The sequence below is a fragment of the Salvelinus alpinus genome, chromosome 8 (assembly GCF_045679555.1).
Source record: "Salvelinus alpinus chromosome 8, SLU_Salpinus.1, whole genome shotgun sequence".
NCBI classification, from domain to species: domain Eukaryota; kingdom Metazoa; phylum Chordata; class Actinopteri; order Salmoniformes; family Salmonidae; genus Salvelinus; species Salvelinus alpinus.
The window spans coordinates 11137078-11164445 of NC_092093.1; the positions used below are offsets into that span (position 1 = coordinate 11137078).

The 27368-nt window shown below is 45.7% G+C and overlaps 1 protein-coding gene across 1 annotated transcript in view; it reads left to right on the forward strand.

The window, feature by feature from the left end:
- The first annotated feature begins 1350 nt into the window (after nucleotides 1-1350).
- Nucleotides 1351-27368, forward strand: part of LOC139583867 (formin-like) — a 52657-nt gene continuing 26639 nt past the window's right edge. Inside the window, exons 1-12 of the mRNA XM_071415413.1 lie at nucleotides 1351-4434; nucleotides 4675-4786; nucleotides 5619-5680; nucleotides 9305-10140; nucleotides 16551-16692; nucleotides 17802-17889; nucleotides 23122-23183; nucleotides 23328-23413; nucleotides 23890-24019; nucleotides 26335-26481; nucleotides 26657-26716; nucleotides 26865-26985. Coding sequence (XP_071271514.1) covers nucleotides 1351-4434; nucleotides 4675-4786; nucleotides 5619-5680; nucleotides 9305-10140; nucleotides 16551-16692; nucleotides 17802-17889; nucleotides 23122-23183; nucleotides 23328-23413; nucleotides 23890-24019; nucleotides 26335-26481; nucleotides 26657-26716; nucleotides 26865-26985 — 4930 coding nt within the window. The remainder of the gene's footprint in view (nucleotides 4435-4674; nucleotides 4787-5618; nucleotides 5681-9304; nucleotides 10141-16550; nucleotides 16693-17801; nucleotides 17890-23121; nucleotides 23184-23327; nucleotides 23414-23889; nucleotides 24020-26334; nucleotides 26482-26656; nucleotides 26717-26864; nucleotides 26986-27368) is intronic.

Consider the following 27368-nt stretch of genomic DNA (forward strand, 5'->3'; position numbering starts at 1 on the left):
AAGTAGAGAAGAAGAAGTTGGATAGTTGGAGGAGGAAGAGGTCTGCCGCAGTCTAAGGTATAAGCAGATTGTCTTTGGTGAACAGGGAAGGAGAGGCTTGATAGTTGGAGGAGAAGAGGACCAAAAGATTACCTGCTTTTACTTATTATGTTTCTAGAGGATGTAAGATAACGACAGAAGACAGAGGGATCTGAACAGAAGACAGAGGGATCTGAACAGAAGACAGAGGGATCTGAACAGAAGACAGAGGGATCTGAACAGAAGACAGAGGGATCTGAACAGAAGACAGAGGGATCTGAACAGAAGATAGAGGGATCTGAACAGAAGACAGAGGGATCTGAACAGAAGACAGAGGGATCTGAACAGAAGACAGAGGGATCTGAACAGAAGACAGAGGGATCTGAACAGAAGACAGAGGGATCCGAACAGAAGACAGAGGGATCCGAACAGAAGACAGAGGGATCCGAACAGAAGACAGAGGGATCCGAACAGAAGACAGAGGGATCCGAACAGAAGACAGGGGGATCTGAACAGAAGACAGGGGGATCTGAACAGAAGACAGAGGGATCTGAACAGAAGACAGAGGGATCTGAACAGAAGACAGGGGGATCTGAACAGAAGACAGGGGGATCTAATCAGAAGACAGAGGGATCTGAACAGAAGACAGGGGGATCTGAACAGAAGACAGAGGGATCTGAACAGAAGACAGAGGGATCTGAACAGAAGACAGAGGGATCTGAACAGAAGACAGAGGGATCTGAACAGAGAAGTAGAAGATGAGACTGGTGAATAATAGAGCTCAACTCTCTTTGAAGCATTGCCTTTTTCCCAGTACTTTTAGAATGTGTTGCAAAAAGTACTGGTAACTAACTCTGCATGACTCACCGCATGACCAAATGCTTTTTCTGGTTACTTTTTCCATGCTGATGTTTCTTCAACACAAAATATTTTAGAGCTCTGGCATGTGGTATCCCCATTAAAACCCTTCAACGTTTGGAGGATCTGTCAAAGATTATAAATACTCAAACTTCCATCAACTGTTACAGCGGCTACAAAAAGAGGTTTTAATTTGAGATGCCTTTTTCTTATTTGTCAAGTTATTTTCCTTTGGAGCAGAGGCAGTGTGAGTTTCTTCCGGTGTATAGATGTATTTTTTCCCATCAACACTGAATGGCCACATTGTGTTGGACTAACACAGCATTACCTGGATTGGAGACAGATTAAAGTACATGACACGCATTAAACTAAATGGTATGTGGGGAGATCGCTGACTGTGCTTTGGACCTGAATCATATTAGTTCTGATTTATTTTTACATGATTTAAACCTGCATTTGATAAAGATCTCAACCATGAACGGAGTGAACACTAACGACAACACTGACGCCGCTCAAGGGAAGGCCTCTTCCAACTCATTCCTTGACAGATTCTCCACCGTCTTTACTCACCCAGACAGGTCAGAGTCCCAGCGGCCTGACGACAAGATGGCGGTCCTGAAGTTCTTCCGGACTCTCTCGGAAGAGAGCGAGACAGACACTTCTCCCGGGAACATCCACAGCAGTCATGAAGTTGTTGAAGTCAATGGAAATGAGAGGACAGAAGGAAAGGATTCAAGTGCAGTAGGTGTGGTGCAGAAGAATGGAGAATCGACCACAATTATGGAACATGACAGCATGAATGGAACTCTGGGCCAGACGACTGTAGTACCGAGGAACATGGACTCAGAAAAGGAAGAGAATGCAAACAGCAACTGTCTTGTCCAACCAGAAGACATCATTTCAGAGTCTCATTTAGGTATATATGGTGAGTCAACAGACCAGTCAGATGACTTCATTTCAGAAAGGCTGTCCCACTTACAAGGACATAGTGGGTCAACTGACCCTGTTGAACAGAGAGTGATGATAAACAAACATAGGAACAGTGTGTCTTCAGAGGACTGCAGTATGGAGGAGCCTATAGACACACAGAATACCACAGACAGAGCCAATCAGGACATGACAACTGACTGTCCCAGTACAGACAAGTTGGAATTAACAGACCAGCACAGTCAGTGTGTGTCAACAAACAACCGTCATCAAGATAGGGTCACAAACAATCATGATAACGACAAAGTCAAGGAGATGAAGCACACAGAGGTGTCGACAGACAACTACAACAGGCTGGCCTGGTTAACAGACAGTGAAACCAATCCAAGAGCCAGAAGTTATCAGGAAATATTTACATATGATAACCACAGCCAAGACTCACCTGCTGACAGCAAAGACTCACCTGCTGACAGCAAAGACTCACCTGCTGCTGATGTTGTAGCCAGAGACCTTGCTAACCCCTCTGCAGTAATGGCTGGGGAACCTGCTATTAGTACACCACTACCTTCCAACACCAGAAAACTGGTGATAACCATGACCAGGATTGAGCCTATATCTGATGACCGGCAGCATACAGCCTCTGAAACTGAGAGCATGTTAGAGGCTGGAGAGGCTGAAACTGAGAGACTGATAGAAGCTGGAGATCCTGAAACTGAGAGTCTGTTAGAGGCGGGAGAGGCTGAAACTGAGAGCCTGTTAAAGGCTGGGGAGACTGTTAATGCACTGGTCGAGGAACTTCCTCACGCATCTGCTCCTGTATCTGAGATCACAGCCCATTCTACAGCCCAGTCCTCTCAGCCCTGTAGCCCCCAGGATGGAGCTCCAACCCCAGCACCAGCCAGTTCCCAGGATGGAGTCCCAACCGCAGCACCAGCCAGTCCCAAGGATGGAGCCCCAACCCCAACACCAGCCAGTCCCCAGGATGGAGCCCCAACCCCAGCACCAGCCAGTTCCCAGGATGGAGTCCCAACCGCAGCACCAGCCAATCCCCAGGATGGAGCCCCAAACCCAGCACCAGCCAGTCCCCAGGATGGAGCCCCAACCCCAGCACCAGCCAGTCCCCAGGATAGAGCCCCAACCCCAACACCAGCCAGTCCCCAGGATGGAGCCCCAACCCCAACACCAGCCAGTCCCCAGGATGGAGCCCCAACCCCAGCACCAGCCAATCCCCAGGATGGAGCCCCAAACCCAGCACCAGCCAGTCCCCAGGATGGAGCCCCAACCCCAGCACCAGCCAGTCCCCAGGATGGAGCCCCAACCCCAACACCAGCCAGTCCCCAGGATGGAGCCCCAACCCCAACACCAGCCAGTCCCCAGGATGGAGCCCCAACCCCAGCACCAGCCAGCCCCCAGGATGGAGCCCCAACCCCAGCACCAGCCAGTCCCCAGGATGGAGCCCCAACCCCAACACCAGCCAGTCCCCAGGATGGAGCCCCAACCCCAGCACCAGCCAGTCCCCAGGATGGAGCCCCAACCCCAGCACCAGCCAGTCCCCAGGATGGAGCCCCAACCCCAGCACCAGCCAGCCCCCAGGATGGAGCCCCAAACCCAGCACCAGCCAGTCCCCAGGATGGAGCCCCAACCCCAACACCAGCCAGTCCCCAGGATGGAGCCCCAACCCCAGCCAGTCCCCGGGATGGAGCCCCAACCCCAGCCAGTCCCCAGGATGGAGCCCCAACCCCAGCACCAGCCAGTCCCCAGGATGGGCTCCTAGTCTTAACCCCAGGTACAACCAGTGGCCCTCCCTCTGGCACCACCTGCACCAGAACCACCTTCTCCCCCGGTTCCCCAGTGGACAAGCACCTCCAACTCCCTGCCTTGTTCAGTGGTCTGAGGATCCCAAAGAAGGGGGCGACAGTGCCGGAGCAGGACATAGTGGGCAAGATCAAAACACCAACTCCAGCAGGCCTGAGTGTGAACAAGCTTGTGAGGAGAAAGCTGAAGACAGCTCGCAGGAGGCAGGAGAGCTTCTTGGACCAGCTCTCCCAGTTCCTGAACCTGGAGAAGGATGTCAACAGTAAGACAGAGGAGTTTACAGGAGAGGACAGGAGGGAGTTTACAGGAAAGGAGAGGAAGGAGTCTACAGAAGAGGAGAGGAGGGAGTCTTCAGGAGAGGACAGGAGGGAGTCTACAGGAGAGGAGAGGAGGGAGTCTTCAGGAGAGGACAAGAGGGAGTCAGAGCCCTCAGACGAGACCGAAGGAGTCAGAGTCGAACCTGAGGATGGGATGGAGGAGAAGGAGAAGACAGAACAGGAAGAGGGAGGAGAACGGCAGAAAACAGGAGAGGAGAAAAAGACAGACCAGAACACAGAGAAGACTGAAGTTCTGTTTGTGATAGAGCCTCCGGAATCTTCAGAACCTTCACAGACTCTAGAACTCTCAGAAGCTTTAGAACCTCAGAAGCCTCCTCCCACCAGTGCGGAGGTGGCGTTCGATGCCTTCAAGGCCTTCTTCATCCCCAGGCCCCTGAGGAGAGAGGGAGACAGGGGGGACCAGGAGGCAAGGAGGAAGGCCTGGATCTTTGAGAGAACCTCCAAGACTCCTGAAAAGAAAAACCTCACTGACTCAAAAGTATGCATCTGTGTTTTGTTGTCTAGCTCTGTCTTTGTCTACATTCTATCATGTTTTGCTGTGTCTCACTTTTATCCAAAGTGACTTACAGCACAGTGCATACATACACATTCTGATTATATGAGTGAATGCCATGGAGTCATTTCATTACTCAGTGACGTCTGTAGTAAGTGCTCTATGCCTGATAAAGCATTACTTCGTAATATTTTCCCTAATGTTATGTTGCTGTTATCACCCCAGTCGGAGGCATCGATCCCAGGTGATGGAGAGGACCGGTCCACCCCAGGCCGTCTGCAGGCCATCTGGCCCCCGACTAAGGAGGAGAAGGTTGGACTGAAATACACAGAAGCAGGTAATCTACTAGTAAACACATATTCACTATGGCTGGAACGCTACACTAGCTTGAGGTATGTGGATATGTGTGAGATACCTCTGATTATATATTATTTCATGATGTCAACGCGAGATTCTAGTACTATGTACAGATCTCAAGATCGCTAGGATTCAGCCTGTGGCCTTGACCCATGTGGCCCATGCAGCATGCCAGGCCAGCTCCTTGCTGTGACCAACTGAGCTCTGTGGGTTACAGTATGTAGTAGACAGAACAGTGAAAAGACAGAGAAAGAGAGACAAAGAGAGCGAGAGAGTGGAAGGGGGAGAGAGAGAGAGACAGAGAGACAGAGAAAGAGAGAGTCAATGTTTGCTCTGTGGTGTCTCTGTGGTACATGTACAATACCATGGTCTAATTGTAAGGTAAATACTCCACCCTGTCCCTGTCACTGTCCACAACATCAGGCTGCTTCCTGGTCTCTATATGAGTGATGTCACATGGGCAGTGTTTGGGGACAGGGCTGTGTGTACGGTGGTGACAGAAACTATTCCATTAATTTCTTCAATTCTAATTCCTCAGAAAACACATCAGATGTGTGTGTGTGTGTGTGTTTTGTCAGGGGCCTCTCCTTGTGCACACACTCCTAAAAACACACCTAAGCACCAGCTGTTTGTCCTACAAAAAAAAACACCCATGCCAAGACTATCCAACAAACAGATACATCTATAAATGGCTTCAGTGTGATTAAGAGAACACGACGAGGAATGGTAACCATATGTGAAGTAGAACACAGTTCAGTTGTCATAGTTTTGTTCCTGTTTATGTTGATGAGTCGACTCTCTCTGTCCTCCAGAACACCAGGCAGCCCTCCTGCAGCTGAAGAGAGAATGCAACGAGGAGGTGGAGAAGATACAGGTGAGTAAAGCACCGTACTACACCAACTTAGCCACAGACCTGTAGGTCAGACTGTTCTCGTTGTAACACAACCCTAACTGTTCTCGTTGTAACACAACCCTAACTGTTCTCGTTGTAACACAACCCTAACTGTTCTCGTTGTAACACAACCCTAACTGTTCTCGTTGTAACACAACCCTAACTGTTCTCGTTGTAACACAACCCTAACTGTTCTCGTTGTAACACAACCCTAACTGTTCTCGTTGTAACACAACCCTAACTGTTCTCGTTGTAACACAACCCTAACTGTTCTCGTTGTGTCACAACCCTAACTGTTCTCGTTGTAACACAACCCTAACTGTTCTCGTTGTAACACAACCCTAACTGTTCTCGTTGTAACACAACCCTAACTGTTCTCGTTGTAACACAACCCTAACTGTTCTCGTTGTAACACAACCCTAACTGTTCTCGTTGTGTCACAACCCTAACTGTTCTCATTGTAACACAACCCTAACTGTACTCGTTGTAACACAACCCTAACTGTTCTCGTTGTAACACAACCCTAACTGTTCTCGTTGTAACACAACCCTAACTGTTCTCGTTGTGTCACAACCCTAACTGTTCTCGTTGTAATACAACCCTAACTGTTCTCGTTGTAACAAACCCTAACTGTTCTCGTTGTGTCACAACCTTAACTGTTCTCGTTGTAACACAACCCTAACTGTTCTCGTTGTAACACAACCCTAACTGTTCTCGTTGTAACACAACCCTAACTGTACTCGTTGTAACACAACCCTAACTGTTCTCATTGTAACACAACCCTAACTGTTCTCGTTGTGTCACAACCCTAACTGTTCTCGTTGTAATACAACCCTAACTGTTCTCGTTGTAACAAACCCTAACTGTTCTCGTTGTGTCACAACCTTAACTGTTCTCGTTGTAACACAACCCTAACTGTTCTCGTTGTAACACAACCCTAACTGTTCTCGTTGTAACACAACCCTAACTGTTCTCGTTGTAACACAACCCTAACTGTACTCGTTGTAACACAACCCTAACTGTACTCGTTGTAACACAACCCTAACTGTTCTCGTTGTAACACAACCCTAACTGTTCTCGTTGTAACACAACCCTAACTGTTCTCGTTGTAACACAACCCTAACTGTACTCGTTGTAACACAACCCTAACTGTTCTCGTTGTAACACAACCCTAACTGTTCTCGTTGTAACACAACCCTAACTGTTCTCGTTGTAACACAACCCTAACTGTTCTCGTTGTAACACAACCCTAACTGTTCTCGTTGTAACACAACCCTAACTGTTCTCGTTGTAACACAACCCTAACTGTACTCGTTGTAACACAACCCTAACTGTTCTCGTTGTAACACAACCCTAACTGTTCTCGTTGTAACACAACCCTAACTGTTCTCGTTGTAACACAACCCTAACTGTTCTCGTTGTAACACAACCCTAACTGTTCTCGTTGTGTCACAACCCTAACTGTTCTCGTTGTAACACAACCCTAACTGTTCTCGTTGTAACACAACCCTAACTGTTCTCATTGTAACACAACCCTAACTGTACTCGTTGTAACACAACCCTAACTGTTCTCATTGTAACACAACCCTAACTGTTCTCGTTGTAACACAACCCTAACTGTTCTCGTTGTAACACAACCCTAACTGTTCTCGTTGTAACACAACCCTAACTGTTCTCGTTGTAACACAACCCTAACTGTTCTCGTTGTAACACAACCCTAACTGTTCTCGTTGTAACACAACCCTAACTGTTCTCGTTGTAACACAACCCTAACTGTTCTCGTTGTGTCACAACCCTAACACAACCCTAACACAAACACAACACAACCCTAACACAACCCTAACACAACCCTAACACAACCCTAACCTTAACCCTAACACAACCCTAACCTTAACCCTAACACAACCCTAACCTTAACCCTAACACAACCCTAACCCTAACACAACCCTAACCCTAACACAACCCTAACCTTAACCCTAACACAACCCTAACCTTAACCCTAACCTTAACCCTAACACAACCCTAACCTTAACCCTAATACAACCCCAACACAACACAACCCTAACCTTAACCCTAACACAACCCTAACCCCAACACAACCCTAACCCCAACACAACCCTAACCCCAACACAACCCTCACCCCAAAACATGACCTCCAACTGCTCTTAAATGCTAGTAAAACTAAATGCATGCTCTTCAACCGGTCGCTGCCCGCACCAGCCTGCAAGACTAGCATCACTACTCTGGACGGTTCTGACTTAGAATATGTGGACAACTACAAATACCTAGGTGTCTGGTTAGACTGTAAACTCTCCTTCCAGATTCACATTAAGCATCTCCAATCCAAAGGTAAATCTAGAATCTGCTTCCTATTTCGCAACAAAGCCTCCTTCACTCATGCTGCCAAACATACCCTCGTAAAACTGACTATACTACCAATCCTTGACTTTGGCGATGTCATTTACAAAATAGCCTCCAACACTCTACTCAGCAAACTGGATGCAGTCTGTCACAGTGCCAACCGTTTTGTCACCAAAGCCCCATACACCACCCACCACTGCGACCTGTATGCTCTCGTTGGCTGGTCCTTGCTACATATTCGTCGCCAAACCCACTGGCTCCAGGTCATCTATAAGTCTTTGCTAGGTAAAGCTCCACCTTTTCTCAGCTCACTGGTCACAATAGCAACACCCACCCATAGCACGTGCTCCAGCAGGTATATTTCACTGGTCATCCCCAAAGCCAACACCTCCTTTGGCCGCCTTTCCTTCTAGTTCTCTGCTGCCAATGACTGGAACGAATTGCAAAAATCACTAAAGTTGGAGACTTATATCTCCCTCACTAACTTTAAGCGTCAGCTGTCAGAGCAGCTCACCGATCGCTGCAGCTGTACACAGCCCATCTGTAAACAGCCCATCTGTACACAGCCCATCTGTAAATAGCCCATCCAACTACCTACCTACCTCATCCCCATATTTGTTTTTGTTTTTCTGCTCTTTTTCACACCAGTATTTCTACTTGCACATCCTCATCTGCACATATATCACTCCAGTGTAAATTGGTAAATTGTAATTACTTCGCCACTATTGGCCTATTTTTTGCCTTACCCCCCCACCTTATTTGCACACACTGTATACAGATTTTTCTATTGTGTTATTAACTGTAATTTTGTTTATCCCATGTGTAACTCTGTGTTGTTTTAGTCGCACTGCTTTGCTTTATCTTGATCAGGTCGCAGTTGTAAATGAGAACTTGTTCTCAACTGGCCTACCAGGTTAAATAAAGGTGAAATAAAATAAAATTTAAATAAATAACACAACCCTCACCCCAAAACAACCTTCACCCCAAAACAACCCTAACCCTAACACAACCTTAACACAACCCTAACCCTAACACAACCCTAACCCTAACACAACCTTAACACAACCCTAACCCTAACACAACCCTAACCCTAACACAACCTTAACACAACCCTAACCCTAAAACAACCCTAACACAACCTTCACCCCAAAACAACCCTAACCCTAACACAACCCTAACACAACTTTAACCCTAACACAACCCTAACCCTAAAACAACCCTAACCTCGTATAAATATGAATGCAGGAGGACTATGGGAAGCAGCTGCGCCAGCTGAGAGGGGACAACGAAGAGTGTGTAACCCATCTGGAGGTCACCTTGGCCAGGCTACAAAGTGACTTGGCCCTGGGTGCCCACCACCGCCGTGGAGACCTCCGAGACGTGGCCGTATCCACGGGAGATGGCCTCTCATCCTGGGCCTTCCGCACTGTGTACGTCCAGACGGACCACGTGACCTTCCCCCAACCCCCCATCAACTTGCCTAAGAGACTGGATCTGGCTTCTATCAGTCTAAATCTGTCTGGTCAGGCTACCTCTCCCTCTTCTTCCCCCGTTCATCTCCCTCCAACTCCTGCTCCTCCAATCCCACTATCCGAACCACCTGCACCTCATGAAGGCTTATTATCAGGCAACCTAGCCCCACCTCCTCCTCCTCCTCCTCCTTTCCTTCCTGCTCTAACCCAGACCCAGGGACTCGACGGGCCCCCTCCACCTCTTCCACCCCCTCAACCAGGGTCCGCCCCGCCACCTCCACCCCCTCCACCAGGGTCCGCCCCTCCACCTCCACCCCCTCCACCAGGGTCCACCCCTCCACCTCTTCCACCCCCTCAACCAGGGTCCACCCCTCCAACTCTTCCACCCCCTCCACCAAGGTCCGCCCCTCCACCTCCACCCCCTCCACCAGGCTGTGCCCCCCCACCACCTCCACCCCCTCCACCAGGCTGTGGCCCCCCACCACCTCCCCCTCCAGGGTGTCTGACCTTCAGTACCATGCTAGATAAACCCCCCAGGAAGCCGGCTGTGCGACCAGCCTGCCCCATGAAACCTCTCTACTGGACCAGGATACAGACACAGGACAACAAGTAGGTGTTACAACTAACAATCAATTAAATAGGGAATGTTTAATTTTAGATTTTTTTTTGTGTGAAGAAAATTGTATAATTATTTTTTTGTATCTGTCTGCCCAGGAACTACCGATGAAAACTATCCAGCTGGCTAAATCTGGCACATTTACAGAATATAATTAGTGTTCATTGTCCCTGTCAAATTGATTAATCTACCACCAATCAATCAATCAGATGTATTTATAAAGCCCTTTTACATCAACAGATGTCAGAATAGCATTATAAATATTCACTTACCTTTGATAATCTTCATCAGAATGCACTCCCAGGAATCCCAGTTCCACAATAAATGTTTGTTTTGTTCGATGAAGTCCATCATTTATGTCCAAATACCTCCTTGTTGTTCGCGCGTTTAGCCCAGTTATCAAAATTCATGACGCGCGATCACTAGGTGCAGACGAAAAGTCAAAAAGTTCCATTACTGTCCGTAGAAATATGTCAAACGATGTATAGAATCAATCTTTAGGATGTTTTAAAATTAAATCTTCAATAATGTTCCAACCGGAGAATTCCTTTGTCTGTAGAATTGCAATGGAACACAAGCTAACTCTCACATGAACGCGCATGGTCAGCTCGTGGCTCTCTGGCAGACCTCTGACTCATTCCCCTCTCATTCACCCCCACTTCACAGTAGAGGCCTCAAACAAGGTTCTAAAGAAGGTTGACATCTAGTGGAAGCCTTAGGATGTGCAATATGACCCCATTTCCACTGTATATTGGATAAGCAAAGACTTGAAAAACTACAAACATCAGATATCCCACTTCCTGGTTGGATTTCTTTCTCCGGTTTTTGCCTACCATATGAGTTCTGTTATACTCACAGACATCATTCAAACAGTTTTAGAAACTTCAGAGTGTTTTCTATCAATATCTACTAATCATATGCATATCCTAGCATCTGGGCCTGAGTAGCAGGCAGTTTACACGCTTTTCATCCGGACGTGAAAATACTGCCCCCTACCCTAGAGAAGTTAAAGAGTTTAAGTATAGCCAATTGGAATTTGTGGTGTTTATATTTTATCATTTCATTGAGGATAGCATCAACCCCACAGGCCTTTTTGGGTTGTAGGGTTTGTATTTTGTCCTGTAGTTCATTCAATGTAATTGGAGAATCCAGTGGGTTCTGGTAGGCTTTAATAGTTGATTCTAAGATTTTCATTTGATCATGTTTTTGCTGTTTGTACTTCGTTGTAGGGCCCAAAAGATTGGAGAAGTGTTTTTATCCATACATCTCCGTTTTGGATAGATAACTATTCGTGTTGTTGTTTGTTTAGTTTTCCAATTTTCCCATAAGAGAGACTAGACATCTACCACCCCACTACCACTATCAGATTAGAGCCATAAAGGAGACTTGTCATCTACCACTAGCAGATTAGAGCCATAAGGGATACTTGTCATCAACCACTGTCAGATTAGAGCCATAAGGGAGACTAGACATCTACAACTAGCAGATTAGAGCCATAAAGGAGACTTGTCATCTACCACTAGCAGATTAGAGCCATAAGGGAGACTTGTTATCTACCACCTCACTACCACTATCAGATTAGAGCCATAAGGGAGACTTGTCATCTACCACTGTCAGATTAGAGCCATAAGGGAGACTTGTCATCTACCACTAGCAGATTAGAGCCATAAGGGAGACTTGTCATCTACCACTGTCAGATTAGAGCCATAAGGAAACTTGTCATCTACCACTAGCAGATTAGAGCCATAAGGGAGACTTGTCATCTACCACTAGCAGATTAGAGCCATAAGGGAGACTTGTCATCTACCACTAGCAGATTAGAGCCATAAGGGAGACTTGTCATCTACCACTAGCAGATTAGAGCCATAAGGGAGGCTTGTCATCTACTACTATCAGATTAGAGCCATAAGGGAGACTTGTCATCTACCACTAGCAGATTAGAGCCATAAGGGAGACTAGACATCTACCACCTCACTACCACTATCAGATTAGAGCCATAAGGGAGACTTGTCATCTACCACTGTCAGATTAGAGCCATAAGGGAGACTTGTCATCTACCACTAGCAGATTAGAGCCATAAGGGAGACTTGTCATCTACCACTGTCAGATTAGAGCCATAAGGAAACTTGTCATCTACCACTAGCAGATTAGAGCCATAAGGGAGACTTGTCATCTACCACTAGCAGATTAGAGCCATAAGGGAGACTTGTCATCTACCACTGTCAGATTAGAGCCATAAGGGAGACTTGTCATCTACCACTAGCAGATTAGAGCCATAAGGGAGACTTGTCATCTACCACTAGCAGATTAGAGCCATAAGGGAGACTTGTCATCTACCACTAGCAGATTAGAGCCATAAGGGAGGCTTGTCATCTACTACTATCAGATTAGAGCCATAAGGGTTTGTGCCAGCAGCATACCACCCTGCATACCACTGCTGGCTTGCTTCTGAAGCTAAGCAGGGTTGGTCCTGGTCAGTCCCTGGATGGGAGACCAGGTGCTGCTGGAAGTGGTGTTGGAGGGCCAGTAGGAGGCACTCTTTCCTCTGGTCTAAACAAAGATCCCAATGCCCCAGGGCAGTGATTGGGGACACTGCTCTGTGTAGGGTGCCGTCTTTCGGATGGTACGTTAAACGGGTGTCCTGACTCTCTGAGGTCATTAAAGATCCCATGGCACTTATCGTAAGAGTAGGGGTGTTAACCCCGGTGTCCTGGCTAAATTCCCAATCTGGCCGTCAACCATCAAGGTCACCTAATAATCCCCAGTTTACAATTGGCTCATTCATCCCCCTCCTCTCCCCTGTAACTATTCCCCAGGTCGTTGCTGCAAATGAGAACGTGTTCTCAGTCAACTTACCTGGTAAAATAACGGTAAAATAAAAATAAAATAAAATAAATAAGGGAGACTTGTCATCTACCACTAGCAGATTAGAGCCATAAGGGAGACTTGTCATCTACCACTAGCAGATTAGAGCCATAAGGGAGACTTGCCATCAACCACTGTCAGATTAGAGCCATAAGGGAGACCAGACATCTACCTCCCCACTACCACTATCAGATTAGAGCCATAAGGGATACTAGACATCTACCACCTCACTACCACTATCAGATTAGAGCCATAAAGAAGACTTGGCATCTACCACTATCAGATTAGAGCCATGAGGGAGACTAGACATCTACCACCCCACTACCAATATCAGATTAGAGCCATAAAGAAGAATTGGCATCTACCACTATCAGATTAGAGTCATAAGAGAGACTAGTTATCTTCCACCCCACAACCACTAACAGTTTAGAGCCATAAGGGACACTAGGCATCTACCACCCCAAAACCAGATTAGAGCCATAAAGGAGACTAGACATTTACCACCTCACTACCACTATCTAATTAGAGCCATAAAGGAGACCAGACATCTACCACGCCACTACCACTATCAGATTAATATTATTCAGCTCCTTTGGCTTTGATGCCTCATGATTGAGCAAAACTCTGTTTATGTAGACTGTGATTTTGCTGTGATCTGATCAGGGTGTCAGTGGACTGACTGTGAACACTCTGAGAGACTCTGGGTTGAGGTCAGTGATAAAGTAGTCTACAGTACTACTGCCTAGAGATGAGCTATAGGTGTACCTACCATAGGAGTCCCCTCACAGCCTATCATTGACTATGTACATACCCAGCATGTGACAGAGCTGCAGGAGTTGTGACAAATATTTGTTGGTTATGTTGTCGTAGTTGTGCCTAGGGGGGCATATGGGGGAGGGAATGTTCTCTCCTCCAGGATGGTGTTTGTCCCCCTGTGGGCTGATGGTGTCAGGTTCTTGTCCAGTTCTGTGGTTTAGGTCCGGACCATCACAGTAGGTGTGAGCAGAGCATGTTGAGCATCTGATACATACCTCTTAGGTCGCAGGATGGGACTTGAGCGGGTGTAATAGTGGGGGTTGGGCCTGTTGCTCTGCTCACGGCCTTGGCATATGTCCTGCTGTCATGTTGAGGTCCTTGCTGCAGGGGCGGGGGGCATGGGGTGGGCAGAAGGGGCATAGGTCTGGTATGGGGGGGGGGGGGGGGGCAATACAAGGTGTTGCCAGGGTTTGTTTGGGGTGGTCTTAGCTAGTTGGGGTGTGGCTGGTGATGCTGTGGTCTGGGTGTAGGTCCTCTTGGCGTGGGTTTTCTCAGTGCAGGTCCTTCGGGAGGGGGTCTTTCAGGTCTGGTCTGGTTGGGGTGTCTGTTGTGAGGTGGTTGGGCTACGGTTGAGGGTGACGTCCTTCAGGGTCCTGGCAAAAGTTGGGATGGCTGCCTTGTAGAGGTGGACCTGGTCGTAAAGGCTGTTCATGTCCAGGGTGGAATGGTGGGCCAGGTAGACATTAGGTTTTGGGGTACAGTCTCGGGAAATGCTTGCATTCACCCATTGCAGGGTGAAAGTATTTTCGTGGTAGCAGGGTGGAGATAACCACTTGTGCATTGGGGAAAGTGGAAGACGCTTTTTCAATCACTCCTTTGAGTGCTGTGGCCACCCTTTCCTGCTGTGTTCTCAGGTAATTTGTGCCCGTGTGAATTATGATGTGGCTGGGGGACACTAGTCTGTCCTCTGACAACAGCTCCAGGACATGCCTAGTGTCTGTCCTCTGACAACAGCTCCAGGGCCTACTGTTTGGGCACCAGAGTTTAGCCACTTTGTGTTTGGGAAAAAGGTTTTCCTCTTGAATGTATTTGCCATTTGAGTCAATAAGGAGCACAATCTCTGGCTTTTGTGTCCCGTCAGTGGATGTGTGGGGGTTGTCAAGAGAGCTATCAGGGGAGATGACGGGGGGCTGTTAGGACGGGGGGGGTCCTGTGTTGTCTGTCCCATTGTGGTGTTGAGGTTGTGGTCTGAGGTGGGCTGTTCTGCTGGCTTCTCTGGGGGAGTGTCCTGCTCTCTGTCACACCTCAGCGTTCTCAACTCCTCCTTCAGTTACATGTGTGCCTCTTTTAAGTTCTCTCACCTCAGTCCGTAGAGCAGCCAGCTCTCTCAGACAGCCGTCCATCTCCACCTTCTGCCCTCTGGGTCTTGTTGGGGGGGTGTTGTTGTGCTGGTCTGTTTTATGGGTTTGTTCTGTCTGGATTGTGTGGACTAGCTCTCTGAGCTCCACCATGTCTCTCTCCAGCTCTGTGGATTTATCCCTCTCAATGATGGAGGAGCAGTGCAGTTGTGGGACCTGGGTGTGTTCAGTGCTGGGGAGGTGACTATCTTCGTCTGCAGGACAGTTTGAACAGGTGTGATCAGACTCACTCAGGAAGGGGGAGTCGTTACAGAGAGAACCCTCTGGAACTGCATGAGGATGCCCTGCACCGTTACTGTCCCAGACTTGTAGATGTTGACAGAGGTTGTTTCAATTTCCTCAATGTCTAGTATTCTGAGTTTCCACCCTGGGCCAATACCCTCTCTCTTGACATAGGGGTAGTTTGCTCTTATAGCACTGTGCCATGCCAGGGGATTGTCTTTGTGGAAAATTAAGTTGCTTACATTCCCCTCTTTGTAGCAGTCAGCAAATAATGTCTCTGGATTGTCCTTATTCCGTGCAGTGTTATTTTTAATATCCATGGGGTACTGTATTGTAATGACCTCTCCACAGGGATAAGCCATGGGGGCTTCAAAGGCCTCTGCATTTCAGTGCTAACTGAAGCTGCAGCCAGGTCAGTTCTGTGCTAGCAGGTTGGTAGCTTCATAGCCTTATTTATTAAGCTTTATATAACAAAATTACCTAGAGATGATTGTCTTTTACTTTTTGGCTTTGGTTCCGCTGTGTTTCTTCTGCAGGTTTTGGTTTGTTAGAAAAAATTTCTTGATAGTCCTTGGTAGTAATAGTCCATTCAGTTCATTTTGTCCAAATTCAAGGTTTTAGGTATGGAATTTTGATAAGGCTTGAAGGTATCCTGTAAATTCAAGTTGATCTACATTTATCCAACTCTAATCCTTTTGCAGAATAACTCAGGAGCCAATGAGCCCTCTCTCTTTCCCTTCCATTTACCTCTCTCTCTCTCTCTCTCTCTCACTCGCCGTCACTCACTCCCTCACTCACTCTTCACTCACTCACTCACTCACTCACTCACTCACTCACTCACTCACTCACTCACTCACTCACTCACTCACTCACTCACTCACTCACTCACTCACTCACTCACTCACTCACTCACTCACTCACTCACTCACTCACTCACTCACTCACTCACTCACTCACTCACTCACTCACTCACTCACTCACTCACTCACTCACTCACTCCCTCACTCACTCACTCACTCACTCACTCACTCACTCACTCACTCACTCACTCACTCACTCACTCACTCACTGACTCACTCTCTCTCTCTCTCTCACTCACTCACTCACTCACTCTCTATCTTCCCCATCTTCTCCTTTCCCAGTAAGGACACATTGTGGAGCTCTCTTGAGGAACCAGACATCATCAACACCACAGAGTTTGAAGACATGTTCTCCAAGACCACCATACAGACAAAGAGAAAACCTCTGGCAGAGGCCTATGAGAAGAAAGCCAAGGCCAAGAAGGTACAGTAGTCTGTATGTAGCTCAATACAAGGTAGCAATGTGTCTATTGTCCACTAGAGGACACTGGTATCTGAGGATTAAACAAACCAGCCCTGGACTTTCAGTACATCTAGCTGTAACTACAGTTTTTCTCCAAATATTCTGCATTTTTGTATTGCTGGAGGCCAACAGTGTCTGCATTTGCTCTTGGAATGGACATGATCTATCTATAGTCAGCCAAGATGAAGTCCCCATGGTCATCTATCTATAGTCAGCCAAGATGAAGTCCCCATAGTCATCTATCTATAGTCAGCCAAGATACATGATGAAGTCCCCATGGTCATCTATCTATAGTCAGCCAAGATGAAGTCCCCATGGTCATCTATCTATAGTCAGCCAAGATACATGATGAAGTCCCCATGGTCATCTATCTATAGTCAGCCAAGATGAAGTCCCCATGGTCATCTATCTATAGTCAGCCAAGATACATGATGAAGTCCCCATGGTCATCTATCTATAGTCAGCCAAGATGAAGTCCCCATGGTCATCTATCTATAGTCAGCCAAGATGAAGTCCCCATGGTCATCTATCTATAGTCAGCCAAGATGAAGTCCCCATGGTCATCTATCTATAGTCAGCCAAGATGAAGTCCCCATGGTCATCTATCTATAGTCAGCCAAGATGAAGTCCCCATGGTCGTTTTTCTGTAGTCAGCCAAGATGAAGTCCCCATGGTCGTTTTTCTGTAGTCAGCCAAGACACATGGAAAAGTCTTCCAGCTACAGCTCTGGCTATGAATTATGCAAAGTTTCCACTTTATTAGGTACTGCACACCATGTTGTGACCTTCAATGTACTTTTATACCTCTTTGGACTACGATGATATTCTCCATCAGAGAGAGAGAGAGACTCTCTGCTTTCCATTAATGATCCTCTACTAGTTTCCATTAGTCCAGCTCCCTTCCTCTTACCTCATGTGATGGTCAGCCACGCTCCACTGTTGTCATGGTCACTGTGTCGTCCTCCTCTCCCTGGTCAGATCAGGAAGCTGCTGGATGGGAAGACTAATATCTGACACTGTGTCAGTGGTTAGAGGCAACTTCTACTCACACAGTTTTCTCTCCTCCTGCAGATCATGAAGCTGCTGGATGGGAAGCGTTCCCAGGCCGTAGGGATACTCATCTCTAGTCTGCACCTGGAGATGAAGGACATACAGCAAGGTGAGTGACACATTGGTTTTCAAACCTCTCCTCTGGGATTATTAGGTGAATCAGATTAGGTGAACCTTGATTAGTTGAATCGGGAGAGCTAATTCAGGGCTACAACAAAATCGTGAAACGTCTTGTATCCCCGAGATGAGGTTTGAAAACCACTGGTATATACTATACATATAACATCATCTCTGAGAAGAAGGGTGCATATACAGTGGGGAGAACAAGTATTTGATACACTGCCGATTTTGCAGGTTTTCCTACTTACAAAGCATGTAGAGGTCTGTAATTTTTATCATAGGTACACTTCAACTGTGAGAGACGGAATTTAAAACAAAAATCCAGAAAATCACATTGTATGATTTTTAAGTAATTAATTCGCATTTTATTGCATGACATAAGTATTTGATCACCTACCAACCAGTAAGAATTCCGGCTCTCACAGACCTGTTAGTTTTTCTTTAAGAAGCCCTCCTGTTCTCCACTCATTACCTGTATTAACTGCACCTGTTTGAACTCGTTACCTGTATAAAAGACACCTGTCCACCCACTCAATCAAACAGACTCCAACCTCTCCACAATGGCCAAGACCAGAGAGCTGTGTAAGGACATCAGGGATAAAATTGTAGACCTGCACAAGGCTGGGATGGGCTACAGGACAATAGGTAAGCAGCTTGGTGAGAAGGCAACAACTGTTGGCGCAATTATTAGAAAATGGAAGAAGTTCAAGATGACGGTCAATCACCCTCAGTCTGGGGCTCCATGCAAGATCTCACCTCGTGGGGCATCAATGATCATGAGGAAGGTGAGGGATCAGCCCAGAACTACACGGCAGGACCTAGTTAATGACCTGAAGAGAGCTGGGACCACAGTCTCAAAGAAAACCATTAGTAACACACTACGCCGTCATGGATTAAAATCCTGCAGCGCACGCAAGGTCCCCCTGCTCAAGCCAGCGCATGTCCAGGCCCGTCTGAAGTTTGCCAATGACCATCTGGATGATCCAGAGGAGGAATTGGAGAAGGTCATGTGGTCTGATGAGACATTAATAGAGCTTTTTGGTCTAAACTCCACTCGCCGTGTTTGGAGGAAGAAGAAGGATTAGTACAACCCCAAGAACACCATCCTAACCGTGAAGCTTGGAGGTGGAAACATCATTCTTTGGGGATGCTTTTCTGCAAAGGGGACAGGACGACTGCACCGTATTGAGGGGAGGATGGATGGGGCCATGTATCGCGAGATCTTGGCCAACAACCTCCTTCCCTCAGTAAGAGCATTGAAGATGGGTCGTGGCTGGGTCTTCCAGCATGACAACGACACGAAGCACACAGCCATGGCAACTAAGGAGTGGCTCCGTAAGAAGCATCTCAAGGTCCTGGAGTGGCCTAGCCAGTCTCCAGACCTGAACCCAATAGAAAATCTTTGGAGGGAGCTGAAAGTCCGTATTGCCCAGCGACAGCCCAGAAACCTGAAGGATCTGGAGAAGATCTGTAGGGAGGAGTGGGCCAAAATCCCTGCTGCAGTGTGTGCAAACCTAGTCAAGAACTACAGGAAACGTATGATCTCTGTAATTGCAAACAAAGGTTTCTGTACCAAATATTAAGTTCTGCTTTTCTGATGTATCAAATACTTATGTCATGCAATAAAATGCGAATTAATTACTTAAAAATCATACAATGTGATTTTCTGGATTTTTGTTTTAAATTCAGTCTCTCACAGTTGAAGTGTACCTATGATAAAAATTACAGACCTCTACATGCTTTGTAAGTAGGAAAACCTGCAAAATCGGCAGTGTATCAAATACTTGTTCTCCCCACTGTATACTCTATTTTTAAATGTAATCTTGACATTCAACAGAGGCTTTTATCCAAAGTTATTACATAAATAGTAGATAAATGCCTATGTGGCCCAACTTTAATCTAAGATAGTCTGGCGCGATTTACAGTTTACACATACATTATATTCAATATTTGTGGCCCACGTAGGACTCAAACCCACAACTCGAGCACCACCCACTGGGCACACCACATAATTTCAACGTGGATAATTGGGTAATATTTGGTTGAGATCAATGTAATTACGTCCTATATTCACCCATTCAAAAAGACCACCAAAATTAAGTTGAATTTCCAATGTGTTATCACTATGCTGTCAACCACAACGAAATTCCAATGGAAAAATTAGTTTGGGTTTAGTTGTCACCCAAATGTCAATCACTGCCCTTTCAAACATTTTAAAGTACAGCAAAGTTTAAATTGGAATACAATTTTTTTTAAATACAAAGATGTTTTGTTTATTTATACAACAGTATAGCCCTTTCCTGCAGTAAAATGATCATATCGCCCTCTAGTGGCCTCATTGGTGGAATGTTATTCATATTTTCCAAATTTCCGAATTCATAAACATTATAAAATAAAAAATATAAAACAAATGTATCTAGTGTTTCTATAGCAAACGATTTTGTTAAATGTCAGTCTTCTGTGATGTATAAGAATGTGTAATATTGGGATGCAAACTAAAAGTAGATGTATCTACTGCTTGGATAGTTCCGTCTGAACCACTGACTTAATTCCATTCTTTAACTTTAACTTTACTTTTTTAAACTGTCGACAAGTTAATAGGCTATTTATTGTATTTCAAAAGGGATGTTGAATTGTGTTAGGTTGTTATGGCAACCACGTGTCAACATTTGAAGGAGATGCATTTCTTTAGATAGTTCCACTTGTGCCACGGACTTAGACCGGCAAACTTTAAATAAACTCTGATTTGATTTAGTCCTTTTCTTTAACATAGATTTTTGGTTGAGATGGAGACGTGAATCCAACATATCAATGATTAATTTGTAGACAAACTGGAATTAAAGCCAGACTAAGTCAGTGGCACAGATGGAACTATCCAGTCAGAATATACATCTTCTTCAAATGCTGATGTCTGGTTGTGTTGACAACCAAACACAATTCAATATCACTAAATATTATTACATTTTAAATCAACCAGAGCTTGAAATCCTAGGCCTATTGTATTGTCTATATTTAGTTGAATTCTGGGTTAATTTGAAACAATAACTGTTGATGACTTTGCAAATGCTATATAGGCATATACATAGCATCATTCATGATAAATGAGTTTATGTTTTATGTTCACATTTATGTTCACATTTCATTTGCACTGTTAAACCTTCCCTTTGGAAAGACTTTGATAGCAACAGTAAATCTATTTCGTTTTTTAAGTGGAAATCTCTCAACATTCATTCTCACGATGGCACACTGGTAATGGTCATAGCAAACAGGGCTGATCTGGATTAAAACCCTGGATGGGAGAACAAAGGGTAGCTGTACATCGATCAATTCTCCCGTAGGAAGTGCTGGCCAGACACATGTCATTTTTTCTGATAGTGGATATAACGTTGAAGATCTGACGATGTTTTAAAGGTACAAATTAAAAATATTTTTATACAAGGTTTGTCTATGTTGAAATTTGGTTACCATGGTGACTAAAATCCTGTGCTTGAAATTTCACCTCAAAACAACATTTAACCTTGATTACTTTTTTCAAATCCAATTTATTTTCCACGTAGCTTCCACGTCACAATGCGTTGACAAATTACGTTGAAACAACTTTGATTCAACCGGTTTGTGCCCAGTGGGGAGGCAGGTAGCCTGGCGGGTAGCCTGGCGGGCAGGGGAGTTGGTCCAGTATCCAAAAGGTTGCTAGATCGAATCCCCAGGCTGACAAGGTAAAAATCTGTCTTTCTGCCCCTGAGCAAGACAGTTGGGCTTCGATGATGTGGGTGTCAATTAAGGCAGCCCACCGCACTTCTCAGATTCAGAGGGGTTGGGTTAAATGCGGAAGACACATTTCATTTGAAGGCATTCAGTTGTACAACTGACTAGGTATCCCTCTTTACATGTGGGTAATCTATGCATGGTTACGCTCCAACCAAGTGAGTCATCTGAACCACAACTAAACATCTGACTCTTGGCCCCTCTACCGTGTATTTGACTTCAGACAGACAGGGGCTAATTCCAACCATTACCAAATCTCCATTCAGCTGTACCGTAATACTGTCACGTCTTATATAGTCAGACTGAGTGGGACATCAGGAGTTACTGTCACGTCTTATATAGTCAGACTGAGTGGAACATCAGGATTTACTGTCACGTCTTATATAGTCAGACTGAGTGGAACATCAGGATTTACTGTCACGTCTTATATAGTCAGACTGAGTGGAACATCGCGAGTTAATGAATGAACAAGATATATGATCAGTATTAGACAAAGGGACTGGCCTCAGCAGAAAACATCCCACAATTACAGTCTGAGGCCGAGTTCCAAATGGCACCCTATTCCCTATATGGTGCACTTCTTTTAACCGGAGCCCCTAGAACCCATAGGGCTTTGATCAAAGGTAGTGCACTATATAGAGCATACGGTGCCATTTGGGACGTAGACTGAGAGTTCCCATTTTATCTGGGAAATACAGTACTGTAAGGGGAAGGAATCTACAATGTGGGTGTCTTTGGTTTCTGTGGCAGGGAGCAGTTCGTTTCCCATCAGTGGAGATTTTTGGGCTGTGTGTGTTTGTGTGTCTGTGTTTGTGCGTGTGTGTATGTATGTATGTGTGTGTGTGTGTGTAATTGTGTGTATGTTTGTGTTTGAACAGGGTAGTTACAGGAAGAAAACAGGGAACACAATAGGTGAAAACAACAGGGGAAAACTGGGAAAAACAGGGGACAGAAGGGAAACCTCCATTTGATCCAGTCATGTTGGATTTCAGCTCGTTGAAACATGAGACCTTGGGAATCGTGACAAGAGAAGTACTTTAAGCCAGTTTGCTTAGCTTGGTATCTTGTGTGATTATGGTGAAAGCCTCACTAATATAGCTCTGCCTACACCACCACTACATGCCCTGCAAGAATATCCTTATTTTACCTTTATTTTACTAGGCAAGTCAGTTAAGAACAAATTCTTAATTTCAATGACGGCCTAGGAACAGTGGGTTAACTGCCTTGTTCAGGGGCAGAACGACAGATTTGTACCTTGTCAGCTCAGGGATTCGAACTTGAAACCTTTCAGTTACTAGTCCAATGCTCTAACCACTAGGCTACCTGCCACCCCAGGACTAAATCAACACACTGTAAAACTCCCTGCCCCTCTAGGCACGAGCTGGGGTGGGACAGTGTCCCACAAATGTGTCCTTTGATTTAAAGCATGACTCAATGAACCTGTTTACTCCTGTAGCTGTGCTGAATGTGGACAACTCTGTAGTGGACGTGGAAACCATCCAGGCTTTATACGAAAACGTGAGTGTCCTGAACTACTTCGGTCCTCCTTTCTTCTTATTGTACTGTTCAGTTTGGTTTCCCTTTCAGAGAGCCCAGCCTGACTTTTTTTAGCATTTTGAAACCTCTTCAAGTGTCGAGTGTTGTTTGTGCCTCTCATCTCAGAGAGCCCAGCCTGATGAGCTGGAACGGATAAAGAGACACTACCAAACGTCTGAGGAGGAGGTCAAGCTGCTGGACAAACCTGAACAGTGAGTGTTCTCCTTTCCCTCCTTATCACATACATTTTTATTTTTAATTTTTTTAAATGTACCCCTTTTTCTCCCCAATTTCGTGACATCCAATTGGTAGTTACAGTCTTGTCCCGTCACTGCAACTCCTGGTACGGACTCGGAAGAGGCGAAGGTCGAGAGTAACGCGTCCTCCGAAACACGACCCTGCCAAGCCGCACTGCTTCTTGACATACTGCTCGCTTAACCCGGAAGCCAACCGTACCAACGTGTCGGAGGGAACGTCGTAAAGCTGGCAACCAACGTCAGCGTGCATGCGCCCGGCCGGCCACAAGGAGACGATAGAGGGCGATGGGACGCTGGGGAATACGTGATTAGCTCCGCCTCAAGGCGCCAACGCCTCTAAGGCACCATCTTTCAAAGACTTGACAAAGACGGTAGTAACATCAAAGTAACGTCCATCATGTCACTCTTCCTGTCTCCTGTGTTGTCTCTAGGTTCCTGTTTGAGTTATCTCAGATACCAGACTTCCCAGACAGGGCTTCATGTATCATCTTCCAGTCGGTCTTCATAGACGCCATCACCTCCATTCAGCACAAGTTGGACAATGTCTCTCGCGTCTGCAAGGTTGGAACTCTCTCTTCATGTTAGTTCATACTAGATGGCTGTCAAAGGTTGGAACTCTCTCTACATGTTAGTTCATATTAGATGGCTGTCGAAGGGTGAAACTCTCTCTACATGTTAGTTCGTACTAGATGGCTGTCGAAGGTTGGAACTCTCTCTTCATGTTAGTTCATACTAGATTGCTGTCAAAGGTTGGAACTCTCTCTTCATGTTAGTTCATACTAGATGGCTGTCGAAGGGTGAAACTCTCTCTACATGTTAGTTCGTACTAGATGGCTGTCGAAGGTTGGAACTCTCTCTTCATGTTAGTTCGTACTAGATGGCTGTCGAAGGTTGGAACTCTCTCTTCATGTTAGTTCATACTAGATTGCTGTCGAAGGTTGGAACTCTCTCTTCATTTTAGTTCGTACTAGATGGCTGTCGAAGGTTGGAACTCTCTCTACATGTTAGTTTGTACTAGATGGCTGTCGAAGGTTGGAACTCTCTCTTCATGTTAGTTCATACTAGATTGCTGTCGAAGGTTGGAACTCTCTCTTCATGTTAGTTCATACTAGATTGCTGTCGAAGGTTGGAACTCTCTCTTCATGTTAGTTCGTACTAGATGGCTGTCGAAGGTTGGAACTCTCTCTTCATGTTAGTTCATACTAGATGGCTGTCGAAGGTTGGAACTCTCTCTTCATGTTAGTTCATACTAGATTGCTGTCGAAGGTTGGAACTCTCTCTTCATGTTAGTTCATACTAGATTGCTGTCGAAGGTTGGAACTCTCTCTTCATGTTAGTTCATACTAGATTGCTGTCGAAGGTTGGAACTCTCTCTTCATGTTAGTTCGTACTAGATGGCTGTCGAAGGTTGGAACTCTCTCTTCATGTTAGTTCATACTAGATTGCTGTCGAAGGTTGGAACTCTCTCTTCATGTTAGTTCGTACTAGATGGCTGTCGAAGGTTGGAACTCTCTCTTCATGTTAGTTCATACTAGATTGCTGTCGAAGGTTGGAACTCTCTCTTCATGTTAGTTCATACTAGATTGCTGTCGAAGGTTGGAACTCTCTCTTCATGTTAGTTCGTACTAGATGGCTGTCGAAGGTTGGAACTCTCTCTTCATGTTAGTTCATATTAGATGGCTGTCGAAGGTTGGAACTCTCTCTTCATGTTAGTTCATACTAGATGGCTGTCGAAGGGTGGAACTCTCTCTACATGTTAGTTCATACTAGATGGCTGTCAAAGGTTGGAACTCTCTCTACATGTTAGTTTGTACTAGATTGCTGTCGAAGGTTGGAACTCTCTCTACATGTTAGTTCATACTAGATGGCTGTCAAAGGTTGGAACTCTCTCTACATGTTAGTTTGTACTAGATGGCTGTCGAAGGTTGGAACTCTCTCTACATGTTAGTTCGTACTAGATGGCTGTCAAAGGTTGGAACTCTCTCTTCATGTTAGTTCATACTAGATGGCTGTCGAAGGGTGAAACTCTCTCTTCATGTTAGTTCATACTAGATGGCTGTCAAAGGGTGAAACTCTCTTCATGTTAGTTCATATTAGATGGCTGTCAAAGGGTGAAACTCTCTCTTCATGTTAGTTCGTACTAGATGGCTGTCAAAGGTTGGAACTCTCTCTACATGTTAGTTCATACTAGATGGCTGTCAAAGGTTGGAACTCTCTCTTCATGTTAGTTCATATTAGATGGCTGTCAAAGGGTGAAACTCTCTCTTCATGTTAGTTCATATTAGATGGCTGTCAAAGGGTGAAACTCTCTCTTCATGTTAGTTCATACTAGATGGCTGTCAAAGGTTGGAACTCTCTCTTCATGTTAGTTCATATTAGATGGCTGTCAAAGGGTGAAACTCTCTCTTCATGTTAGTTCATATTAGATGGCTGTCAAAGGGTGAAACTCTCTCTTCATGTTAGTTCATATTAGATGGCTGTCAAAGGGTGAAACTCTCTCTTCATGTTAGTTCATATTAGATGGCTGTCAAAGGGTGAAACTCTCTCTTCATGTTAGTTCATACTAGATGGCAACATAGAAACCACAGGAAACGTGTTTTACTTGTAGAACACATTTTGCAGACTAAATAAAGAGTCTTATAGAGAAACTCCTCTCAAAAACTATCCGTTGGTATTTGTTTCATTAGTCCACTGTTGATACATTCCTAAAATGTTTTGCATGTCAGCAATCAAGTTTTCAAGATGTTGGACTTTCAAGAAGCAAAGTGTCACCGGCCGCATCATCACATTAAACGTAAATGTAACTTGTCTCAGTAGTCTGAAGTACAGTCAACACTATGTTTAGTTAACAGTAGATAGTGCCTTTCTGTCTCCAGGATGTGATGGACACCTCCAGCGTGAGGGAAGTGATGGGTCTGATTCTAGCCCTGGGGAACCATATGAACGGGGGCAACACGACCAGAGGACAGGCTGACGGCTTTGGACTGGAGATCCTGCCCAAACTAAAGGACGTCAAGAGCAGGGTAAGGGCTATGTTACAGGACGAAGTACAGTTAGATGAGTGTATCATATGACCTAGTAAAGGCCTACAGCTCACAGTATTTTAAAGCAGAATAAAGAACACATGTATTGTTTTGTGTTGGGTTCCTTTGTGGTTGAGGATCTTTTGTCTTCTCTGTTCTCTTGTGTTTTTTGAAGGACAATCGTATCAGTCTGGTTGACTATGTGACATCGTACTATCTCCGCAACCTGGACGAGGTAATGTCAAACATTTGTTAATCACTTTATTGAAATGTATTTTACTGGAAGTTAGTCTATGGGTGTTTGAGTTTTTAGTCATTCTGGTGTAGAACAAATGTCATGTTGTTGTTGTCACTCTGATGTTGCTGTTATTGTTTCCCTCCAGAACGCTGGAACAGAGAGGAGTGTCTTCCCTCTCCCTGAGCCTCAGGATGTGTTCCTGGCCGCCCAGGTCAAGTTCGAAGACATCACCAAGGACCTGAGACAGCTGAGACGAGACCTGACAGGTCAGAGGTCATTCATGCCTAATCACAACACTGTGAAGTCAGCAACACAGACAGATAGGTAGGCAGGCAGGCAGGCAGAGACATGCAGGCAGAGACATGCAGGCAGAGACATGCAGGCAGAGACAGGCAGGCAGAGACAGACAGGCAGAGACAGACAGGCAGAGACAGGCAGGCAGAGACAGGCAGGCAGAGACAGGCAGGCAGAGACAGGCAGGCAGAGACAGGCAGGCAGAGACAGGCAGGCAGAGACAGGCAGGCAGAGACAGGCAGGCAGAGACAGGCAGGCAGAGACATGCAGGCAGAGACATGCAGGCAGAGACATGCAGGCAGAGACATGCAGGCAGAGACATGCAGGCAGAGGCATGCAGGCAGAGACATGCAGG